This window comes from Bufo bufo, chromosome 5, assembly GCF_905171765.1.
Source record: "Bufo bufo chromosome 5, aBufBuf1.1, whole genome shotgun sequence".
NCBI lineage: Eukaryota > Metazoa > Chordata > Amphibia > Anura > Bufonidae > Bufo > Bufo bufo.
In genome coordinates, this window is record NC_053393.1 from 89,174,603 (window position 1) to 89,199,483 (window position 24,881).

Below are 24,881 nucleotides of genomic sequence, written 5' to 3' on the forward strand. Positions count from 1 at the left end.
AAGGGGCACAATGGACATTACTACTATTAAGGGGGAACAATGGGCATTACTATAATGAAGGTGCACAATGGGCATTACTACTATGAAGGGAGCACAGATGGCATTACTATTGTGAAGGAGGCACAGAGAGCATTACTCTTGTAAAGTGGGTGGACATAACTGTTATGAGGCACTGAGTGGCCATTATTACTATGAAGGGGCACAGAGGACATTATCACTGTTATGGGGGCACAGTGAGGGCATAAATACTCTGAAGGGGCACAGAGAGGGCATAACAACTGTGAAGGGGCACAGATAGGGCATTACTACTTTGAAATGGGCACAGCGAGGGCATAACTACTGTGAGGGAGGCACAAAGAGGGCATTACAACTGTGAAGGGGGCACAATGAAGGGATAAGTACTTTAACGGGGCACAAAGTGGGCATAACTACTGTGAAAGTTGTACAGTGAAGGCATAACTACCTTGAAGGGGCAAAATATGGGCATAACTACTATGAGAGGGCACATATTTGGACAAAACTACTGTGAAGGTTGTACAATGAGGGCAATACTACTGTAAGGGGGTAACATTTTTTTTAAGTATTGGTGGGGGTTCCAGAGAAAGGACCCACCCCGGTTGCCATGCCAAACACCCTAGGCGTGCCACTGGACAGGATTTTCCTTGGAATATTTACAGCAAGATGGTCAAACTTTTCTCATAAAAGAGCACATTGTAGGTCAAACCATCTTAAAATGTACCTGGATTACATCACTACATCACATGCATGCTCAGTTCAGCTGAGTGTATATGTATTCTCATTGTGGGGAGAGGAATAAGCCACTATCAGCAACCTAAGGCTACTTTCACACCTGCGTTAGGTGCGGATCCGTCTGGTATCTGCACAGACGGATCCGCACCTATAATGCAAACGCTTGTATCCGTTCAGAACGGATCCGTTTGCATTACCATGAACAAAAAAATAGAAAAAACATTTTTTTTTTGTTCACGATAATGCAAACGGATCCGTTTTGACTTACATTGAAAGTCAATGGGAGGCGGATCCGTTTTCAATTGCCCCATTGACTTACATTGTAAGTCAGGACGGATCCGTTTGGCTCCGCATCGTCAGGCGGACATCCAAAGCGTTTTGGTGTCCGCCTCCAGAGCGGAATGGAGGCTGAACGGAGGCAAACTGATGCATTCTGAACGGATCCTTATCCATTCAGAATGCATTGGGGCTAAACTGATCCGTTTTGGGCGGCTTGTGAGAGCCCTGAAACGGATCTCACAAGCGGACCCAGAAACGCCAGTGTGAAAGTAGCCTTAGGAGTCTTGTCTCTCTTAAAGGACAAAGAATTAGACATCTTGTTTTCAAAGATACCTCCTGAATGAAGATTATCTGAGACACACGATAGGGTCAGCCTGTCCAGCCGAAATCATCCAGTGTGGCCAACGTTAGTATAATATGCATGCCCAGCTTTAGACCCTTTTGAACTGGTAGGATTGAGAGCTTTACTTAATTTACGTTATTCCCATGTTGTATGCCATGTTAGCACTGCTTTCATGCCCTTGCTCCTCTTAGTTCATTGATACTAGAATATCTTGCCTTAAAAAATGGGAACGTTCCCTTTAAAGTGTAACTTTCATTCTTTTTTATTTTTCTTATGTGTAGGGGCAGTGATACTGACCATTTTTGTAATATACTTTAATTATTGGAATCATAAAATTTTTATTAGAAAAATAGTTCTAAAGTGGCCCATTTTGTGCATTAGCAACGCTCCTCTGTCTTCTGCTTACTTCGCTGTGGAGACGCGCTCCACACTGACTGCTGCTGCCCTCACTGCCGCTCTCCACATTTATATCTATACATAGAGCGAGAGAGAGGCAGTGAGGGCAGCAGCCGGTAAAGGGGTATTCCCATCTTGGACATTGAGGGCATATCTCTAGGATATGCCCCCAATATCTGATAGGTACAGGTCCCACCTCTGGGACCCACACCTATACATGGAACAGAGCCCGCAAAGTGCTGGAGGGCACATTGTACATGTGCGACTCCCTCTATTAATTTCTTTGGGAGTGTAGAAAATAGCAGAGCGGCACGCTCAGCTATTTTTGGAAGTCCCATTTGAATGAATTGTAAGCACACCGCGCAAGCGCAGCTGCTGCTCCATACACTTCTATGGGGCTTACTGGCTCGGCTATTTTTGGCATTCTCATAGAAATGAATGAAGGGCGGCTGTGCAAGAACAGTGCGCCCTCTTTGCGAGCTCCATTGTAAGGATAAGTGCAGGTCCCAGAGGTGGAACCCACACCTATCAGACATTGGGGGCATATCCTAGTGACATGCCCCCAATGTCCAAGATGGGAATACCCCTTTAAGTAAACAAAAGACAGAGAATGTTGCTAATGCACAAAATGGGCCACTTTACAGCTATTTTTATAATAGAAATGTACCATTTCAGTAATTAAAGTATATAAAAAAAATTGGTCAGTATCACTGTCCCTACACATTACAAAAAAAATAAAAAATTACGGTTACACTTTAAAGCTGAATCATCTTTAACAATACATATCATGTCCTGGAGTCTGTATTGTAGTAACCTACATAGAAAGACCCTTTAGAGTACAGGTTTATTGATTTACATGTCTCCAGCAGATATGAAATTAGTGTCTCGCCGTCCATGTGCAGTAGACCATACCTTGTACAGCTTGTTCCGCATAATTTCAATATTCATCTCATCCATGTCATTTTCTGACAGGCAATCTTGGAAAAAGTCAGCTAGAGATGAAGCAAACACAATTTGACAATGGTATCATGCCTGGCATCAGCAGTGATAAAGCTTTTTAGTTTGCCTACAAATAAGTTCTCCTTTCCAAACCCCAACAGAAGCACCAATAGAAGACATTTTTGCACAAGCCATATTTGCCACCATTGGACCAGCAGTTTTATTACATTTTATGCCAGTATATGACACAAAAAGCGGCATAGATCTACAAACATTTTTGAGTGCATGGACAGCTCAAGATGCTTCAAATGTATTAAGAGGTATGCAGTTTGCTTTGGAATAAAGAAGCACTCCCACAAAATGTTTATTCTCTGACCAGTTAAGAAAATACATGATGTAAAATATAGTGAAAGTGATCTTCCAGAGACTGTAGTTGTGAGTTATAACCTCCCTTCTGATAATCAGCTGTGTCATGCAAGTTATAACCACCCTTCTGATCCTCAGCTGTGTCATGTGACCAGCACTCTGATTTCTAACTGACACCGGACAGGAAGTCAGTTACCTCTATTCGCTCCTATGAGACTGACATTGAGGCTCCCGTAGGAATACACAGAGAAACAGTGTCCTGTCTACACATAAGATGCTGTGTTGTTTGGAAAATCAGAGAGTTGGTCACATGACACAGCTGAGGATTAGAAAGGAGTGGATAACTCTCAAGTACAGTGACTGGTAAGAAAATTACCCTCACTGCAGTTTACATCATGTACCTTTCTAACAAGTCAGGGAATAAAACATTTTGAGTACTTTCTTAAGACCAGTGTATGAAATGCTGGTCTTAATAAATCTCACACATGTTCTTTGTAAGCCACATTGATGATATATTGTTGAGACCACTTTCACCTGTGGATAGGGGATAACTTGTTATAACTAGAATACCCCTTTAAGGTGTACATGTTGCTCTGCTAGTTGCCCCTAATGTTACTGAATGCGGATGCACAGAAATTCTTTATGTTTAGATCTCTACCAACTGTAATGTCGCAGTTGCAGAAACTTGCAGGTCACAACACAATCACATTCACTATTGTTAGGTGCAATGTAGTAGTAGGATATTGCGATCTTATGTCACCCTATGGCCCTAGCGTTATGTTTTTTATTGTGTAATATAAACTTGGTAAGAAATTGCACAAACCAAGAGGAGTGTCCACTATGATTGCATTGAATAGTTCTGCCGGAGTCTGTGCAATGTTGACTGCTTCCATCTGGTCGAAACTGCCCAGTGGGTGGCACTTAGGAACCAGCTCAGAAATAGGCCTCTGGTGTAAAGTTCCTGTGATTAGCAGGATGATATTATCAATCATGTAGCTGTACCTGCAGAGAATAATGGAATAAGGTCAGTGCTCAACAGAGCTAAACCTATTTAAATACCTTCTGTCACTTTGAAAAGAAAAAGGATCATTCATCTTCTCTATATTTCGATATCACATAATACTCCGGAGAGGGTGCTTAGGCTTTTCAGGCTTCTAGGGCCCTTAACCAGAGCCATTGGACATTCTGAGCAGATTTGACTTGGGGATATTAAGGGTGTTATCAAAGTGGACCCTGGTCTTTACACGGATCTGCACTACGCTCTAGGGCAGTGATGGCGAACCTATGGCACGGGTGCCAGAGGCGGCAATCAGTGCCCTCTCTGTGGGCACCCGCACCCTGGAAGAAGTCCAAGGTGTAACACTATGCCTTAGACTTTTTCTGCCATTCATCAGCACAGGGTATGCTATGAATGGCACAGACAGCTCACTGAATGTAGGCAGGCTATTATAGAAACACGATAAAGTACATGGAAGATATGTTATATTAGTATTCAGAGTAAATGGCCATGTTGGCACTTCGCGATAAATAAGTAAGTTTTGGGTTGCAGTTTTGGGCACTCGGTCTCTAAAAGGTTCACCATCACTGCTCTAGGGGAACCATCAGGCCACTACATCTTGGAGTAGTCTTTGTTCAGTAGACTGCTCTCCCACGGGGGTCAAGAGACACTGATGTGGAGCACCAAGGGATCAGGCAAAACCGTAATCAGGGACCAGCTGAGATCAGGGCAGGCGGTGTTAGTAAAATCTAGTAAATAGTCCGAGGTCAGGGCAAGCAGCTCAGGGTCAGTACGGAGGTCAGGCAGCAAAGGGTCAAATTCAGAAGTCAGGTGCACAAGTCAATGGACAGAAGTATGGCACACCTTTGTAGGACTCTAGCTACTAGAACCTATTGCTCAGGCACCATCTTCACAAGGACAAGGTGCCTTAACTACCCCAAGGAGGTCTTATAAAAGCTGTAACTAATTAGGGTGTGCTCGTATCGGCTCCTTAAGTAAACACGTGCTCCATATGGGCAAAAGGAAGCAGTGCACCAGAAAATAGGCCAAAGCCTGAAGAGTAAACAAAGAAGCGATTCTCAGGCCCACTGGGGAGCAGGAGAAAGGTGCCTAAACTGCTGAAAGTCTGGAGAAGAGGAATGGGTAAGCCAGGGGGCTGTCATCCCTACCAGAGGGAGCCAAGAAGCATCAGGGGTATGAGCCTCCATAACAATCTGCATATTTGAACCTGAAAAACTGAAAGACTTACCACAAACCCCACAGTCTGTGCTAACTAACTTATCACTAACTAATTTACTGAATCCCTGAATGTCAGGGTCTAATTATGACTAGTACGGGTCCCCATACCACCTTGCGGGTGTAGACTCTTCCTACCTCCTATCACAACCACATATGGAAGAGGTGGCCCCACATGCAAGGTGCCTATCCACTGATGTGTATGGGTGTTTTGGAGACAGTCAAGCAAAGTGACTCTATAGAATTTAAAAGGGAAAGCCACATGCATCCAAAACCACCTCTCGACTGCTTAGAATTACTGAATAGCCATAAAGAGGTTGGGTGGTAGAGACCTCCTTGGTCTCCCAAGTTGGTGAAGTCCCCCATGTGGTTTCCCTATAATCCAGCCTTTCTGAAGGTACATGGTCATGGTAAACTCCACAAAATGTATATTTTTAAAGAGCATTCCATGAATCTGCTACTTACGTGATAAAATCTAGAAACGTGGAAAGTGGTTCAAAAGCATGGTTTCTGAAGTAGTGGAATTCAGTCATAAGCTTCTGTTTCAGCTTTCCATCAATTACAGATACTGTGAGTTGTCCAGTCTCATTTGCCAGGAAGTGTCCATAGTCTGTGGACTGCAAATGCAGCTTCAGGTCTAAAATGGCAGGAGGTAAATAGATCATATCAGATCCCAGATACATTGTGACGCTTTATAGGCAAATACATATTAATATTGAGAATGAGATGCTTAGTCTTCTGGGCTGAACCGTTGTTTGTGAGATATGCAAAATAATTTTGGCAATCCTCAAACCCCCATGTTTCAAAACATGGCACATTGTATCCTATGTATTCATACATACATTCATGTATTTCCAATTGCTTATATAGTCCCAGCATACTCCACAGTGTTGGACATAGACCACCTCGATATAACACTATATAAATAGCCCTATAATTTCCAACCTGACTCTTGCAGGGAGTCAGGCCATTTACATATGCAGTAAATAAGTGCTGTAAAAAACATTTTTGTTTGTGATATATTTTGCTTTTTTGTGATGAAAATGACAGGTGGGTCAATGGTTAGCCCTTGTACCTTGCAGCACTGGAGTTCTGGGTTCAGATCTGACCAAAGGTAACATTTGCATGGCGTTTGTATGTTCTCTCTTATGTTTGTGTGGGTTTCTTCTGGGAACTCCAGCTTCTTGACCCCAAAAACATACAGATTAATTTGGAATCTAGACTGAGCCCCTAGGGGGACAGGGACCAATGTGAGTGATGACAATCTCTGTACAGTGCTGTGGAATAGAGTATATGTTGGTGCTATATACACAGTCGAGTCACAATATTATGACCACCAGTTAATATCCAGAGTAACCACTGTGTGCAGCATGGACAGAAGCTAAACAGGCTGAGGGTGACTCAATAAGGTTCTGGTAGGTTGCCACAGGTATCGGGAGCCATGCTGACTGCGGTTCATTCCACAGTTGCTGGAGGGTGCGTGGAGGAGGATCTATAGAGCAACCATGACGTTTGAGGTGGTTCCACAGATGCTCAATTAGGTTCAAGTCTGGGGAATTAGGGGGACAAGAGAGTACTTGGAAGTCTTGATCATGCTCTTTCAACTAATGTTAGACTTTTGTACCCATGTGACATGTTGCATTGTCTTGCTGGGGGATCCCACAGGGAAGACAATCAGCATGTATAGGTGTATGTGAGCACCAAAAAAAGCGAGGATGTTATTGATAAAAAATATATATTTTATTACAAACCGGATTCCAAAAAAGTTGGGACACTATACAAATCGTGAATAAAAACTGAATGCAATGATGTGGAGGTGCCAACTTCTAATATATATTTAGAATAGAACATAAATCACGGAACAAAAGTTTAAACTGAGAAAATGTACAATTTTAAGGGAAAAATATGTTGAATCAGAATTTCATGGTGTCAACAAATCCCCAAAAAGTTGGGACAAGGCCATTTTCACCACTGTGTGGCATCTCCCCTTCTTCTTACAACACTCAACAGACGTCTGGGGACCGAGGAGACCAGTTTCTCAAGTTTAGAAATAGGAATGCTCTCCCATTCTTGTCTAATACAGGCCTCTAACTGTTCAATCGTCTTGGGCCTTCTTTGTTGCACCTTCCTCTTTATGATGCGCCAAATGTTCTCTATAGGTGAAAGATCTGGACTGCAGACTGGCCATTTCAGTACCCGGATCCTTCTCCTACGCAGCCATGATGTTGTGATTGATGCAGAATGTGGTCTGGCATTATCTTGTTGAAAAATGCAGGGTCTTCCCTGAAAGAGATGACATCTGGATGGGAGCATATGTTGTTCTAGAACATGCAAGCTGCCCATGCCACACGCACTCATGCAACCCCATACCATCAGAGATGCAGGCTTCTGAACTGAGCGTTGATAACAACTTGGGTTGTCCTTGTCCTCTTTGGTCCGGATGACATGGCGTCCCAGATTTCCAAAAAGAACTTCGAATCGTGACTCGTCTGACCACAGAACAGTCTTCCATTTTGCCACACTCCATTTTAAATGATCCCTGGCCCAGTGAAAACGCCTGAGCTTGTGGATCTTGTTTAGAAATGGCTTCTTCTTTGCACTGTAGAGTTTCAGCTGGCAACGGCGGATGGCACGGTGGATTGTGTTCACTGACAATGGTTTCTGGAAGTATTCCTGAGCCCATTCTGTGATTTCCTTTACAGTAGCATTCCTGTTTGTGGTGCAGTGTCGTTTAAGGGCCCGGAGATCACGGGCATCCAGTATGGTTTTACGGCCTTGACCCTTACGCACAGAGATTGTTCCAGATTCTCTGAATCTTCGGATGATGTTATGCACAGTTGATGATGATAGATGCAAAGTCTTTGCAATTTTTCGCTGGGTAACACCTTTCTGATATTGCTCCACTATCTTTCTGCGCAACATTGTGGGAATTGGTGATCCTCTACCCATCTTGGCTTCTGAGAGACACTGCTACTCTGAGAAGCTCTTTTTATACCCAATCATGTTGCCAATTGACCTAATTAGTGTTAATTGGTCTTCCAGCTCTTTGTTATGCTCAAATTTACTTTTTCCAGCCTCTTATTGCTACTTGTCCCAACTTTTTTGGGATTTGTTGACACCATGAAATCTAAAATTAAACGTATTTTTCCTTTAAAATGATACATTTACTCGGATTAAACGTTTGATCTGTCATCTACGTTCTATTACAAATAAAATATTGACATTTGCCATCTCCACATCATTGCATTCAGTTTTTATTCACAATTTGTTTAGTGTCCCAACTTTTTTGGAATCCGGTTTGTAAATACCATAGCACAATCAATACAGGTAAAGTCAAAAGGGATAGGACAGGAAGAACCTGAGGAAAGTTGCACCCTGAGCAGTCAAGATTACAACAATAATGGGGGGCAGATGACAGTGGGGTAATGGGAGGTGCCAATACCTATCCCCACACTCATGGAAAGTGCCATCCAGTCTGTCCTGGCATCCCCCATGATGTGGCGGGGCGAAACACGTGTCGAGGTTGAGGCACTTGGGGATCCATTGTCACCAATGAGCAGCAACAACATGGGTATGTAACGTGAGAGTCTGTGTGGGTTGGACGGGCGGCATTAGTTATCATCACAGCTACTACTAGCTATACTATTACATAGAAAAAGAAAAAAGATCAGCAGCACACAAATCACAGGGGTGCAATTCCTTGAGCAGATCACGGACTTGATCCAATTAGGTATATGTATAGAAGAATCCAAGGCAGCACACGAATAACGGTGAAAAAATAGGGTGTTTATTTCCCCATGTGTAGACAGCAACCTTTCAGCTCTCTCAATGGAGCCTTTGTCAAGCCATGGCTTGACAAAGGCTCCATTGAGAGAACTGAAACGTTGCTGTCTACACATGGGGAAATAAACACCCTATTTTTTCACCGTTATTCGTGTGCTGCCTTGGATTCTTCTATACATATACTATTACATAGCCGCTGTCCTATTATCCACCTGGGTCTTTCATGGGGGATGCCAGGACAGACTGGATGGCACTTTGCATGAGTGTGGGGATAGGTATTGGCACCTCCCATTACCCCACTGTCATCTGCCCCCCATTATTGTTGTAATCTTGACTGCTCGGGGTGCAACTTTCCTCAAGTGTGATTCTCCACATTGTTGAGCCCCATCTAGAGGCTCGGTTCTTCCTGTCCTATCCCTTTTGACTTTACCTGTATTGATTGTGCTATGGTATTTAATAAAATATATATTTTTTTCCATAACATCCTCGCTTTTTTGGTGTTTGCTTGTGGATGCTTTGAGGATTTGTATGTTATTGCTGTGGGTTGTTGTAGGTTTAATTAGGTATATGTGATCTTCAAGGATGGATTCATACTCAAATCGATTGCGAGTGCCTTCCACATGGATGAGCGGGCCCAGAGAATGCCACAAAAACATTCCCCTGACCATAACACTGCCACCACCAGCTTGTATTCTTCCAGCAATGGTTGTAGGGTGTTTGTTCACTGGAGGTCCGGTTCCAATACTGATTCAAAAATGTAAGCTTTTTTAGCAGAATGTGCAGTGATCATTTGTTTGCTTCGGAGCCCCATACACAGTAGAATTCACTGAACTGGTGTTTTAGACACACGTTTGGTAGGCCCCGAGTTCATTTTGTTGGTGAGCTTCTCCACTGTAGCATGTCGGTCCGCACTCGGGCACCTTCATAGCCAATGTTCACCTCTCACGATAGTGGCAGGTGGTGCTCTTGAGTTTCCACGTCGCTTATTCACAATGGTGACACTTGTCCACTCACTATGCACTTTCACCACAACCAGGGGCGTAGCTAAAAGCTCATGGGCCCTAGTGCAAGAGTTCAGCTTGGGCCCCCCTTCCCTCAGTGCTTGTGGAAAAGGGGCAGGGGAGCATGAAGCTTTCCTGCTGCCTGAGGCAAACATTGAATGGGCACCCCCTCATGCCAAATTCTTGACCTAACCCCTTTCCTACAGGCAGAGGGGTAAATTGACCAGCATGCACTTTCTATAATGCCAGTGTCTTATGTGGCGCAAGGGTCTTTGGGCCCCTCAGGCTCCTGGGCCCGGTAGCGACTGCTACCTCTGTAACCCCTATAGCTACGTCCCTGACCACAACAGCATGTGAGCAGTTCACAAACTGCACAGTTTCAGAAATTCTGCCACCCTTGACTCAAAAGCCAATAATCATTGCTTTTTGCAACTCTGATAAATCGCCAACTTTACCCATGACAGCAACGAGGTATATGTGTACAGACAGCCTATCGCACACCTTATATACCCACCAAGCCAGATCACCATATGTGACGTCCTTCATCATGAGCTACATCATGCAGACGTCGAAAGTAGGAAGTGGTCATAATAATGTGACTCTACTGTGTAAAATAGAAATAAAAAAATCATGGCCTATCCTAATTAATGTTTGACTGGTGGAGGACTGACCTCTAAGATTCCCACCAATTAACACAATCATGAGGCCTTAGTTCTTCCCCTTCATTTACAAGTCAGCTACTCCTTCAGACCCCACCTTTTAAACATTGATGACTCAAGGATAGGCCTTCCACGTTAAAATCCCCTTTAATGTTTTGATTATCATGAGGCATACCTGACCTATGAATATTGGATTATAGTGAATGTTAGTTTTTTTTCAGATTTAATCTGGTGTGAATCAGTGTATGAAGCCACAAACTCTGGTACATGGTGTAAAGCATGTATGATATTTGAACAACTGTCTGGTATCAAAAATGTATCAGATATCATTTTAGTCCTATAAACCCAATGAACACTTTGTGTTAACATCTAATGAAAAAGCAAAACCAGTACAAATCTCATTATCTGAAGATGTTCACCGTGGAGAAATGTTAAAACTAACTATAAAACAGACCACAATCTTAAGCACTTGGGAGAACAATGCTATCATTTCCAGTTAATGAATGTTTCATGAAAGACGTCTTTATTGTTTCTAATCTTAGTGACCACATGACAGGGACTGTGAGTTATTGACTCATATGTTGTTTCTGGAACATGGAAAACAGTTCTGAGATCTAGTTCTCAGCTGTTTGCTTGACTTATTCCTGATGTCTGTCTTAGTGTACACAGGGATATAAATATAACAGAACACAGCCTATTATCACTGGATACATTTATTATTTTTCCGATAATTAACCCTAGACCTCAAAAGAGCAAGTTAAAGGGGTTGTCCAGGTTCAGAGCTGAACCCGGACATACCCATAATTTCACCCAGGCAGCACCCCTGATGTTAGCATTGGAGCATCTCATGCTCCGATGCGCTCCCTTGCCCTGCGCTAGATCGCGCAGGGCAAGGGCTCTTTTGTTTACAATAACATACTGCCGGGTGGAAGCTCCCGCCTGGCAGTGTGTTCGGTGACGTCTACGGCTCTGATGGGCGTGCTTTAGCGCTGCCCCAGCCGTTTTACAGGCTAGGGCAGCGCTAAAGCCCACCCATCAGTGCCGGTGACGTCACCGGACTTCCTGGCAGCCCCATGGAGAGCCCGGTACGTCACCGGAACTCCGGAAAATGCCTTTGCCCTGCGCGATTTAGCGCAGGGCAAAAGAGAGCATCAGAGCATGAACTGCTCCAATGCTCAAGTCAGGGGGGCTGCTGGGGTGAAAATGGAGGTATGTCCTGGTTCAGCTCTGAACCCGGACAACCCCTTTAAGGCATTCAAAGGAAAAAAACTGATAATGTATTTAAAGGGGTTGTCCCACGAAAAATATTCTGCAGTTTTCAAACCAGCACCTGGATCTGCATCCTTTTGTAATTGCATGTAATTAAAAATGTTGTATAGCCACAGAGTTATTCAATAAAATGTATCTGTATAGCACCACTTAATTTCATATTTCTTTGACCTGCTCACTGAGAAGGCCGCACATGCTCAGTTTCATCCTTCAACTGCCTCCTGAGCTGTGATAGGGAGAGCTGAGACACGCCCCCTTAGCTGCAGCAGAAAGGACACTCCCCGTGAGCGGTCAGCTTGATATAAATCTAGCAGAGCAATAAATAGCGAGATTTCTGGATCCATGTGAGGACAGGGCTGGTTCTAGCTTTTTTAGAAAGAGATTGCCATACCCTATATGATGTCTGATTTTTATTTTTTACACTAGTCATGGGATAACCCCTTTACGTTATTACTTATCTCTCTCATATATATATATCTAAGAATACTTCACAAATACATTATCAGCAGTTTTTTTGCCTCATGCCATCTCTACATATTCCAAAAGAATCAGTATGAAGAAATGACGAGATTATGGGAAATATGTATAAATCAATGGAGGTCATTGTGAGAACAGAAGGAAGGCTTAAAGGGGTTGTGTCACTTCATCAATTAGCATTTATTATGTAGAGAAAGTTAATACAAGCCAATTACTAATGTATTGTTATTATCCATATTGCTTCCTTTGCTGGCTGGATTCATTTTTCTATTTCATTATATGCTGCTGATTTCCATGGTCACGACCACCCTTCAATCCATCAGAGGTGGTCGTGCTTGCACACTATAGGAAAAAGCACCAAGCTGTGTGAGCTCCCACGGTCCTGGCCACTAGAGAGGCCGACACTTTTTACAATAGTGTTCAAGCACGGCCACCACTGATGGACTGCAGGGTGGTTGTAACCATGGAAACGAGCAGTGTATAATGTGATGGGAAAATGAATGAAGCCAGCAAAGGAGGCAATATGGACAATAATAATACATTAGTAAGTGGCTTATATTAATTTCCTCTATATGAAAAATGTCATATGCTGAAGTGAGACAAACCCTTTAAAGAAATGATGTATTGTTTAAATCATGTTTTTTAAAGAATATATTTTTAAAGAATTGATGATGTTATTTTTAATTTTACATCTCAACATCTAAATAAAAACCTAAAGTTTTCACACTGGCCACTAGGTCTAATAATACTACTTCTTGGTCCATACAGATAGCTTTACTGCAGTTACCTGCTTATCTGCCATTCTAATCCTGTCTGTAATATTATCACCTTTGTGTATAGATAAGACAGGATCCACCATTCACAATAGGTGATTTTCTAAGCCTATCTATTCTTTCCTTGTACAATGACCCCTGCACAGGTCACAGAGCATGCCTAGAAGACTCTCCCATAGAAGTCAATGAGGTGTCTATAGCCCATGGGGCTGCCGTAAAGCAATTTTCTTAATGCTTTCTAAATTCTGTTAAGAACAGCTCAGGCAAGATGGCCGACCTCATAATCAAGTTCAGAAAATAAAAACTTTGTAATATGTTGTCTTTTTATGTACTTCATCTACTTATTTGAAAAACTCAATAAAAACCTTGAATAAGAAAGAAAATAAAAACTGATTATAAAAAAGAGATGTGTTACTATCTGGTTTTAACTGGCAGAAAAATAAATGGTGCCACATTTTCTTTTAAAATCCTGAAAAACCAGAGCCCATTATCCTCAGTATTAGGGTATGTAAAGTCTTTATTCATTTGGTTGTAATCAATTACTTTGCAATACAATGTCAAGAGACACAAAATTAAAGAGTTGTATTCAAAATATTTGTGCATGAGCAGACCTCCCAAGCGTCTCCCTCTTTTGAAGGGACAGTCCCTATTTTTGACCCAAGTCCCTCTGTCCCGCTTTTCTCCTTGAATGTCCCTCTTTTTAATCTGAGGGATAGATTTTCAATTTTACAATTACAATATTGATCCAGAAAGTGTTTGTCTGGTTCCTATCTGTATATTAGACCCTCATCTTGTACATCATTTCATTGTTTGATGCAATTTGGTTTTTACAAATTTCTCTATTGAGATAATTTTTGCGCTATTGTGCATAAAGAAAACGATAAGTGTATAGATATGCAGGAAACATGGACTTTCACGCAGTGAACCACAAGTGTCCCTCTTTGACAGTACAAAAAGTTGGGGGGCATGCATCAGGCCCGAGAAGGGAGCAGTGTAGAGGACACGAGTGGTGGTATGGTACTGATGGGAGTAGTAGTGCTCAATCTGGCACTCTCTGGGCCATGCAGTGATGGAAGCGCACATCCTTTATTCCCTCGGGGCACATCCTAAACTTTTTGGGGGCTCGTGCCTGATGGTGGTATGTGTGGTAGGGTGCAAGACAGGAGAGTAGGAGGAGGACTGGCGGATGGATGTTGGGGTTAATAACTAGACCATTTGTGTATAATAAATAAAGTCTCTCTTTACTGAGTAGATGATGGAGGTTTTAGTACATACACAGCAGGATTCTTCCAAATGTTGTATATAGAAGGTGGCAATGATGGTAGTTGTCCTTCCTGAGTCTCTCTAGATACACTTTGCAATCTTCCAAATAACCACATTCTATTACCATTTACACGTTCTGCAAAGCCCGTCTGTGGGGCGCAGAACTTAAGCCTGTTTATCATTAATGAGCGTTCGCCGGAATGCTCATTAGCAATGATATGGCAGTCTAATACTGCCGCCAATTACCGAATTCATCGATCAATCAGAGTCTTTCAGTATGTTTGAAAATCTTTATTTGCTGGTGGCAGATCATGCTGTGTAATAACAATCTACTGCTGGCAAACATTTTCATAGCATGGGGACGAGCGATGGCATAGTGATCGTTCCTCCCCAAGCTGTGGAGGAGATCACTGCATGTAATAGCAGCAGTCTTCTCCGCTAGTGAGCCTTTAGATTTGGATGGCCAGTCGATCTCAGAAGTGTGTTGTTTATCGGAGGTAAGTAACCCTTTCCAAAAGCAGTAAAATCTGTTGCCATAAAGATGCATTTATCTTACTAGCACAATCCAACATGGCTTTAAGCGGTTTTCAACCATCTATAAATGTCTGTTCTCTTTGTCTGAGGGGTAGTCTCTTGGTTCAGTTGCTTCTCCGGCAGCTTTCAGTCTCAGGGATGAAGGTTCCCTGGAATAGGCCTAGTTATGATCTACTCACACATACACATCCTTGCCCTAGGCCAGCTCAGCAAAGACTTCTAACTAAGGGTGTGGGACTAGCTCATCCCCCGGCAACATAAAAATATTGCCAGTACTACCTATTTTGTTCCTATATATCACTTTTTTGGATTCACAGTGCACAAATATCATCTGAGTAAACATTTTAAAGGAGTGAAACTTGGTATTAATCCTTCAACAATAACTTATAATATTAATCCGTTAGCAATTATCCACTGGGCAGGGTGCCCCCCAGGCCGCCCTAAAGCACAGTAAAAACAGCCGGAGGACCAGGAAGCAGTGAAGGCTTTGTAGTCACCGCTTCCTGGTCCTCGGCTGTCGGCTGTGTAGGGCTGCGCACAGGCGTGAGGCGCTCTGTGATGTCATGCTGTGCGCAGCCTTGCACAGCCGACATCAGATGCAGATCGCTTTGGAGGAGAGGAGCTGCAGGTCGGCAGCGTCCAGGAGCAGGAAAAGTGTTTTTTTATTTATTTATATTTAGGCTGATGGACACTGGGGGCTGGTGAGGGCACTCGGGACTGATGGAGAGGTTGCTGGGGGCTGATGAGAGGCACTGGGGGCTGATGAGAGGCATTGGGGGCTGATGGAGAGGCTGCTGGGGCTGATGAGAGGCACTGGGGGCAGATGGAGAGGTTGCTGGGGGCTGATGAGAGGCACTGAGGGCAGATGAGAGGCACTGGGAGCATATGAGAGGCACTGGGGGCTGATGAGAGGCACTGGGGGCTGATGGAGAGGCTGCTGGGGGGTGATGAGAGGCACTGGGGGCAGATGAGAGGCACTGGGGGCATATGAGAGGCACTGGGGGCAGATGAGAGGCACTGGGGGCAGATGAGAGGCACTGGGAGCTGATGGAGAGGTTGCTGGGGGCTGATGGGAGACACTGGGGGCTGATAGGAGGCACTGGGGGCTGATGGAGAGGCTGGTGGGGGCTGCTGATGAGAGGCACTGGGGGCTGCTAATGAGAGGCACTGGGGGCTGATGAGAGGCACTGGGGGACAGATGAGAGGCACTGAGGGCAGATGAGAGGCACTGGGGGCTGATGAGAGGCACTGGGGGCTGATGGAGAGGCTGCTGGGGCTGATGAGAGGCACTGGGGGCAGATGGAGAGGCTGCCAGGGGCTGATGAGAGGCACTGGGGGCAGATGAGAGGCACTGGGGGCAGATAAGAGGCACTGGGGGCAGATAAGAGGCACTGGGGGCAGATAAGAGGCACTGGGGGCTGATGAGAGGCACTGGGGGCTGATGGAGAGACTGCTGGGGGGCTCATGAGAGGCACTGGGGGCAGATGAGAGGCTGCTGGGGGCAGATGAGAGGCACTGGGGGTTGATGAGAGGCACTGGGGGCTGATGGAGAGGCTGCTGGGGGCTGATGAGAGGTACTGGGGAAGATGAGAGGCACTGGGGGCTGATGAGAGGCACTGGGGCTGATTGAGAGGCACTGGGGGCTGATGAGAGGCACTGGGGGCTGATTGAGAGGCACTGGGGGCTGATTGAGAGGCACTGGGGGCTGATGGAGAGGCTGCTGGGGGCTGATAAGAGGCACTGGGGGCTGATGAGAGGCACTGGGGGCTGATGAGAGGCACTGGGAGCAGATGAGAGGCACTGGGGCAGATGAGAGGCACTAGGGCAGATGAGAGGCACTAGGGCAGATGAGAGGCACTGGGGGCTGATGAGAGGCTCTGGGGGCTGATGGAGAGGCTGCTGGGGGCTGATAAGAGGCACTGGGGCAGATGAGAGGCACTGGGGGCAGAGGAGAGGCTGCTGGGGGCTGATGAGAGACACTGGGGGCAGATGAGAGGCACTGGGAGCTGATGGAGAGGCTGCTGGGGCTGATGGAGAGGCTTCTAGGGGCTGATGAGAGGCACTGGGGGCTTATGGAGAGGCTGCTGGGGGCTGATGAGAGGCACTGGGGGCAGATGAGAGGCACTGGGGGCTGATGGAGAGGCTGCTGGGGGCTGATGAGAGGCTGCTGGGGGCTGATGAGAGGCACTGGGGGCTGATGGAGAGGCTGCTGGGGGCTGATGAGAGGCACTGGGGGTAGATGAGATGCACTGGGGGCTGATGAGAGGCACTGGGGGCTGATGAGAGGCACTGGGGGCTGATGGAGAGGCTGCTGGGGGCTGATGAGAGGCACTGGGGGTAGATGAGATGCACTGGGGGCTGATGAGAGGCACTGGGGGCAGATGAGAGGCACTGGGGGCTGATAAGAGGCACTGGGGGCTGATAAGAGGCACTGGGGGCTGATGGAGAGGCTGCTGGGGGATGATGAGAGGCATGGGGCTCTTATCTGAGGTCTGATTGGGGGTCATTCATATTGGGGTCTGAGCTGAGGTCTGATTGGGGGTCTGATCTGAGGTCGTATTGGGGTCCTATTAACATTGAGGATCTTATTGGGGCTGTTAGCTGAGGTCTGATTAACATTGGGGGTCTGACTGGTGGTCTGACCCGAGGTATAATGAAAAATAGTTTTTTTCTTATTGTCCCCCTCTAAAACCTAGGTGCGTCTTATGGGCCGGTGCGTCTTATAGGGCGAAAAATGCGGTACTTGCTTGCTCCTCCTCCCAATCTCCCCTGCCCCTTGTGTACGCCGCACGCCGTGACGTCACACCGAGGCACTGCAATGCTAGGGTGAGCCCCGGTCTCTTTCCTGAACTGCAGAGCGGTGCCCACTTCCAGCTCTGAGCCCAGCTGCCCAGAGCACTGATCCTGAGCCTGCTGGAGTTTTCAGAACTGGAAGTATTTACAGTAATTCACTGTAAGCTATATTATATATATTACTTGTTTTATGTGAGTAAAGGTGCTGGGTGGTTGGAGAAGGGAAGGGATGGAGAAGGGAGAGGGAGGGGTGGATGGAGGGGTTAGTAGTACATTTGTATATTTGTCTTGCTTCATAACATCAATATCCATTATAAAACAAGGAAAAGGTGGGCGTGGATGGTGAGCTGATTCGGTGGTGCAATGGGCCACTTGACTGGATTTGCCCTGCACTGCAGTGAAATTATTAATCCAGCATAATAAAAAAAATCCCTGTTTTTGACTTGCATAGGGTAAAAATTTTGCATATTGTTATTTTGCTGGACCTTTCGCTACCTACGGCGCTCGTGCAGCGGGCATCATGGCTGTTTCAAACAGCAGAGGCCGATCTATGTAATCACGGCACCTGAATGCTCACGCAACATAAGAAATGAGCAAAATGCTAAGAAATTGTCATTTTTTAAATCCCTTATAGGTCAAAATGAAAAATACAAAAACATTATTTATAGGGTCATTTATGAGCCTTAAAGAGGACCTTTCACCAGAATAAAGCATCTAAACTAACTATACAGACGTGTAGAGCGGCGCCCAGGGATCCCCCTGCACTTACTGTTATATCCGGGCGCAGCTCCGTTCGCCCGGTATAGCCTTCGGTATCTTCATAGTTAGGCTCCACCCAGGGGAACCTGCCGGGGTCTCTTTCTCCTATGCTGTAGCGCTGGCCAATCGCAGCGCTCAGCTCATAGCCTGAGAGGCTTTTTTTTCTCTCAGGCTATGAGCTGAGCGCTGCGATTGGCCAGCGCTACAGCATGGGAGAAGGAGACCGCGGCAGGTTCCACTGGGTGGAGCCTAACTATGAAGATACCGGAGGCTATACCGGGCGAACAGAGCAGCGCCCGGGTATAACAGTAAGTGCAGGGGGATCCCTGGGCGCCGCTCTACACGTCTGTATAGTTAGTTTAGATGCTTTATTCTGGTGAAAAGTCCTCTTTAAAATGATGGGGGAAAAAATTTAAAAAGTAAAAAAAATATAAAAAATATAAAAGTTTAAATCAACCCCCTTTCCGTATAATAAAAAATAAAAAAAAACAATAAATATAAACATCCTGGGTATCACCACAACCGAAAACGCCCATAATATTTTAAAAAATATATATATCAAATACGGCGAATGTCGTAACGGAAAGAAGTGTCAAAATTGCCGATTTGCCATTTTTTCATTGCTTCTCTTACCCCAAAAAATTTAATAAAATGTGATCCAAAAGTTATGCACACTCCAAAATGGTATCAATAAAAACTATGAATTGCCCTCAAAAAATTAGCCCCTAAATAGCTCAGTAGACATAAGTATAAAAAAAGTTATGGGGGTCAGAATATAGTGATGTAAAAAAAAAATAAAGAAATTCTCAAAGTTTAAATTTATTTTTACACTGGTAAAAACTTGGAGATGGCGGCTCACTTAGGGGACCACCATGGATCGGTGCACTCCTCAAAGATCACCCAGCTCCAAGAGGTATGTAAATATATTGTATGGAGGGGCACTCAAATATCAGGGGGCCCCAGACAACAAAGTGAGTATAAAATTATAGACAAAATAGTCATTTAATGAACAACAATAAAACCTAAATGAGGCACATGTACATAAAAATGAAAATAAAATATAAAGATAAGAATAAAATAGCTAAAAGCATGCGCAATGGTGCACCACACATAAAGTTCTGTTCGGTAGCCAGAAGTAGTGAATGAGTGGCTAGTAGGTCCCTATAGATCAGGATAGGTAACGTAACCCCTAATATGGGGACACAATGCGCAGGAATCCAATGTATAGGTGAATCCAGAAATGTCACTTAAATCCGTAACACCTATGGTATGACCTAGGGAATGACTCATGCAATGTGCATATTAAAGTTGATAAGATGAAAACATGCCACTTGTGGTCGTGTCATCCAAACAATCTCTCTTGTAACGTGGATGTGTCCAAGTCAATTGGGTGCGACCATCTCTTAGCAAAGTAATATGGTAAAGATGTTATACATTACCACTTGGTGATTCGTCAATGGTCAAGTGCCTGGCTGGCACTAGAATGCTATACGTTACCGCCAGGTAGGAGAGTGATTGCCGGGTGTTTCCTCTCTCTCTATCGTCCGGACTCACTACGGCATCCCGTGTGGTCTCGCGATCCTGGCGTCCCACGTGACTTACTGGTGGTTCACTTACCAGGATTTAAGATGGATCATCTACCCATCATCCCATGCCACAATTGAGTATAAATAGGTTGTATTTCCTGCTTGCTAATCGCCGCTACCGAGGAATGGGAGGCACCACGAAACACGTATAGTTTGGTCGGAGTAGCAAGCAACATACCGTCATGGACTGTACCACATTTGGTTCATAACAAGGTCTTTCATTGTGCATGTATCGATGACCCAGGAGTAACAAATACTTTCTCGTGCATTTATCCACCTGTTAATGCGGAACTCCAATTCCTCCCAGCTACGATCCCCTGACTACGGGAGCGTAATCACGCGAGCGCAATCAGTCACGTGAACCACCAGTAAGTCACGTAGGACGCCAGGATCGCGAGACCACATCGGACGCCGTAGTGAGTCCGGACGATAGAGAGAGAGGCAATCACTCTTCTACCTGGCGGTAACGTATAACATTCTAGTGCCAGCCAGGCACTTGACCATTGACGAATCACCAAGTGGTAATGTATAACATCTTTACCATATTACTTTGCTAAGAGATGGTCGCACCCAATTGACTTGGACAAGAGAGATTGTTTGGATGACATGACCACAAGTGGCATGTTTTCATCTTATCAACTTTAATATGCACATTGCATGAGTCATTCCCTAGGTCATACCATAGGTGTTACGGATTTAAGTGACATTTCTGGATTCACCTATACATTGGATTCCTGCGCATTGTGTCCCCATATTAGGGGTTACGTTACCTATCCTGATCTATAGGGACCTACTAGCCACTCGTTAACTACTTCTGGCTACCGAACAGAACTTTATGTGTGGTGCACCATTGCGCATGCTTTTAGCTATTTTATTCTTATCTTTATATTTTATTTTAATTTTTATGTACATGTGCCTCATTTAGGTTTTATTGTTGTTCATTAAATGACTATTTTGTCTATAATTTTGTACTCACTTTGTTGTCCGGGGCCCCCTGATATTTGAGTGCCCCTCCATACAATATCATTTTTACACTATTTACACATAAAAAAAAACTATACTTATGGGGTATCGTTGTAATCGTACTGACCCACAGAATGAAGGGCATGGGTCAGTTTTGTCGTAAACAAAACACTGTGGGAACAAAACCCATAAAATGGTGGAGGGATTGCGTTTTCTTCTAATTCCACCCCATTTGGAATTTTATCCCTGCTTCCCACTACATTTTATGCCATAATTAATGGTGGCATTAGAAAGTACAACTTGTCCCGCAAAATATAAGCCCTCATACAGCTATGTGACTGGAAATATAAAAAAGTTATGGCTCACGGAAAATAGGGAAGAAAAATGAAAACGCAAAAACGAAAAAAAAAAACCTCCGGTATCCTAAGGGTTAATAAAGCTTATTGTACATTTTACCACCCTGATGGATCCTGCTATGATCTCGGGTACCTGCATTGCCAATTCCATATGTACCATAGAGGTCTGCTATGTGGCCCCTAGAAAGAAGGCTCCCAGCCCAGCTCCACCTTATTCCAAATTTAATGGGTGGGGAGAACGTGTTGGGACGACATTAGCATGCAAGGCAGAATCAACTCAAACATCATGAAAAGGTGATGGGGCAAACAAACCTCCTCCTGTCTCAGGTAGTTGGGGATGTCATGGTGCCAGCCTGCACCAGAAGGGGGTCCCCATTTTGATGTTTGGTGTGGGGCTCCCTTTCCTCTATGTACACCAGGGAATAAGGAATGGTCATGAAGGTCTGGCCATAATTGGCGGTCCTATATATAGTTCTGGATTTAGTGAGAGGAATGATGTTCAGGCAAAAGGACAAGAGATGTTCTTAATACAAATTTTAAGAATCTTACATTGAGCGCTTTATATAGCTGTCAGCTGAGCAGCTACCCTTCCAAGCCCCCATACAAATGCGTGCTTGGCATGTGTTTGTGGAGGGGAGTAATCTGTTGCTTGACTACTCTGGTGGCAGCTTATCTCCCCTGAGAACAAAAGGCTTGGGTACCTCGAAATCCAACAGCATCAGCTGTCGTTGAAGAATCGGGATATGCCCCTAAACAGATGCTTAACCGGTCCGGCCAAAATCGGCATTTTCAGTCAACATTAATCTGAAGCGACTGGCCAGCTTTAGTTTATAATATACAGTGGGGGAAATAATTATTTGACCCCTCACTGATTTTGTAAGTTTGTCCAATGACAAAGAAATGAAAAGTCTCAGAACAGTATCATTTCAATGGTAGGTTTATTGTAACAGTGGCAGATAGCACATCAAAAGGAAAATCGAAAAAATAACTTTAAATAAAAGATAGCAACTGATTTGCATTTCATTGAGTGAAATAAGTATTTGAACCCTCTAACAAAAAAAGACTTAATACTTGGTGGAAAAACCCTTGTTTGCAAGCACAGAGGTCAAACGTTTCTTGTAATTGATGACCAAGTTTGCGCACATTTTAGGAGGAATGTTGGTCCACTCCTCTTTGCAGATCATCTCTAAATCCCTAAGGTTTCGAGGCTGTCTCTGTGCAACTCTGAGCTTGAGCTCCCTCCATAGGTTTTCGATTGGATTAAGGTCCGGAGACTGACTAGGCCACTCCATGACCTTAATGTGCTTCTTCTTGAGCCACTCCTTTGTTGCCTTTGCTGTATGTTTTGGGTCATTGTCGTGCTGGAACACCCATCCACGACCCATTTTCAGTTTCCTGGCAGAGGGAAGGAGGTTGTCGCTCAGGATTTCACGATACATGGCTCCGTCCATTTTCCCGTTTATGCAAATAAGTTGTCCTGTGCCCTTAGCAGAAAAACACCCCCAAAGCAAAATGTTTCCACCCCCATGCTTGACGGTGTGGACGGTGTTTTGGGGGTCATAGGCAGCATTTTTCTTCCTCCAAACACAGCGAGTTGAGTTAATGCCAAAGAGCTCTATTTTGGTCTCATCAGACCACAGCACCTTCTCCCAGTCACTCTCTGAATCATTCAGGTGTTCATTGGCAAACTTCAGACGGCCCTGCACATGTGCCTTCCTGAGCAGGGGGACCTTGTGAGCCCTGCAGGATTTTAATCCATTGCGGTGTAATGTGTTTCCAATGGTTTTCTTGGTGACTGTGGTCCCTGCTAATTTGAGGTCATTAACTAACTCCTCCCGTGTAGTTCTAGGATGCTTTTTCACCTTTCTCAGAACCATTGACACCCCACGAGGTGAGATCTTGCGTGGAGCCCCAGAGCGAGGTCGATTGATGGTCATTTTGTGCTCCTTCCATTTTCGAACAATCGCACCAACAGTTGTCACCTTCTCTCCCAGCTTCTTGCTAATGGTTTTGTAGCCCATTCCAGCCTTGTGCAGGTCTACAATTTTGTCTCTGACATCCTTGGACAGCTCTTTGGTCTTTCCCATGTTGGAGAGTTTGGAGTCTGCTTGATTGATTGATTCTGTGGACAGGTGTCTTTTATACAGGTGACTAGTTAAGACAGGTGTCCTTAATGAGGGTGACTAATTGAGTAGAAGTGTCTAACCACTCTGTGGGAGCCAGAACTCTTAATGGTTGGTAGGGGTTCAAATACTTATTTCACTCAATGAAATGCAAATCAGTTGCTATCTTTTATTTAAAGTTATTTTTTCGATTTTCCTTTTGATGTGCTATCTGCCACTGTTACAATAAACCTACCATTGAAATGATACTGTTCTGAGACTTTTCATTTCTTTGTCATTGGACAAACTTACAAAATCAGTGAGGGGTCAAATAATTATTTCCCCCACTGTAAGACCCAAGATTTCAAGAACAGTTATCCAATAGGAGAGGAAGACTTGAGTGTCTAGCAAAGACACAACCAAATAAATGTCAGTCATCTCAGATAGATGAGATGAACGTCTTAAGATATTACCAAACCACACTGAACAGGACCAGCAGAAACTGCTTCAGCTCCAAGATATGTTTGTCCTGTAATCAAGGGCTGCACGCCGGCCAGAGGAAGACTCTGTTGCCAAAACACAGCAAAGGTCGTACTGCTTGAGATGCCTGGGAGTAGTGAGAGCTGATGTGCAAGGTTCTGTGTCATTAAGCTGGGACATTAAATGACGAATGAAGAAAGAAATAGACAACTATCTAATTATCTATCTATCCATCTATCTCCTATCTTTCTATCTAATTATCTATCTATCCATCTATCTCCTATCTTTCTATCTAATTATCTATCTATCCATCTATCTATCTCCTATCTTTCTATCTAATTATCTATCTCATAGCCATCTAATTATCCAACTTATCTATCTATCTATCTATCTATCTATCTATCTATCTATCTATCTATCTATCTAATCATATATCTAACTGTCTGTTTATCATCTATGTTATCTATCTATATTTCATTTGTTATCTATCTATCTATCTATCTATCTATCTGTCTCTGTCTATCATCTATCTGTTATTTATCTATCTACTATCTATCTTTGTCCATCTACTATTTATTATCTGTCAATCAATCAATCAATCAATAAAGCTTTATTGGCAGGTCTAAAATTATACATTAGTATTGCCAAAGCATGTGGGAAATAGGGGGTTGAGAAATGGGGACACACCCGGGGTCGGTATCACCTATATGTTATCATGTATCTATCATCTATCTACTATATCTATAATCTATCTATTTCATATCTATCTATCTATTC

General features: G+C 44.2%; 1 protein-coding gene across 1 annotated transcript in view; it reads right to left on the reverse strand.

Moving 5' to 3' along the window:
- The window catches only part of ATP6V0D2 (ATPase H+ transporting V0 subunit d2), a 44,441-nt gene that overhangs the window by 13,372 nt on the left and 6,188 nt on the right, over nt 1–24,881 (reverse strand). The window contains exons 2-4 of the mRNA XM_040432116.1: nt 5,772–5,943; nt 3,897–4,075; nt 2,681–2,760 (exon numbers count right to left, since the gene is read on the reverse strand). Coding sequence (XP_040288050.1) covers nt 2,681–2,760; nt 3,897–4,075; nt 5,772–5,943 — 431 coding nt within the window. The remainder of the gene's footprint in view (nt 1–2,680; nt 2,761–3,896; nt 4,076–5,771; nt 5,944–24,881) is intronic.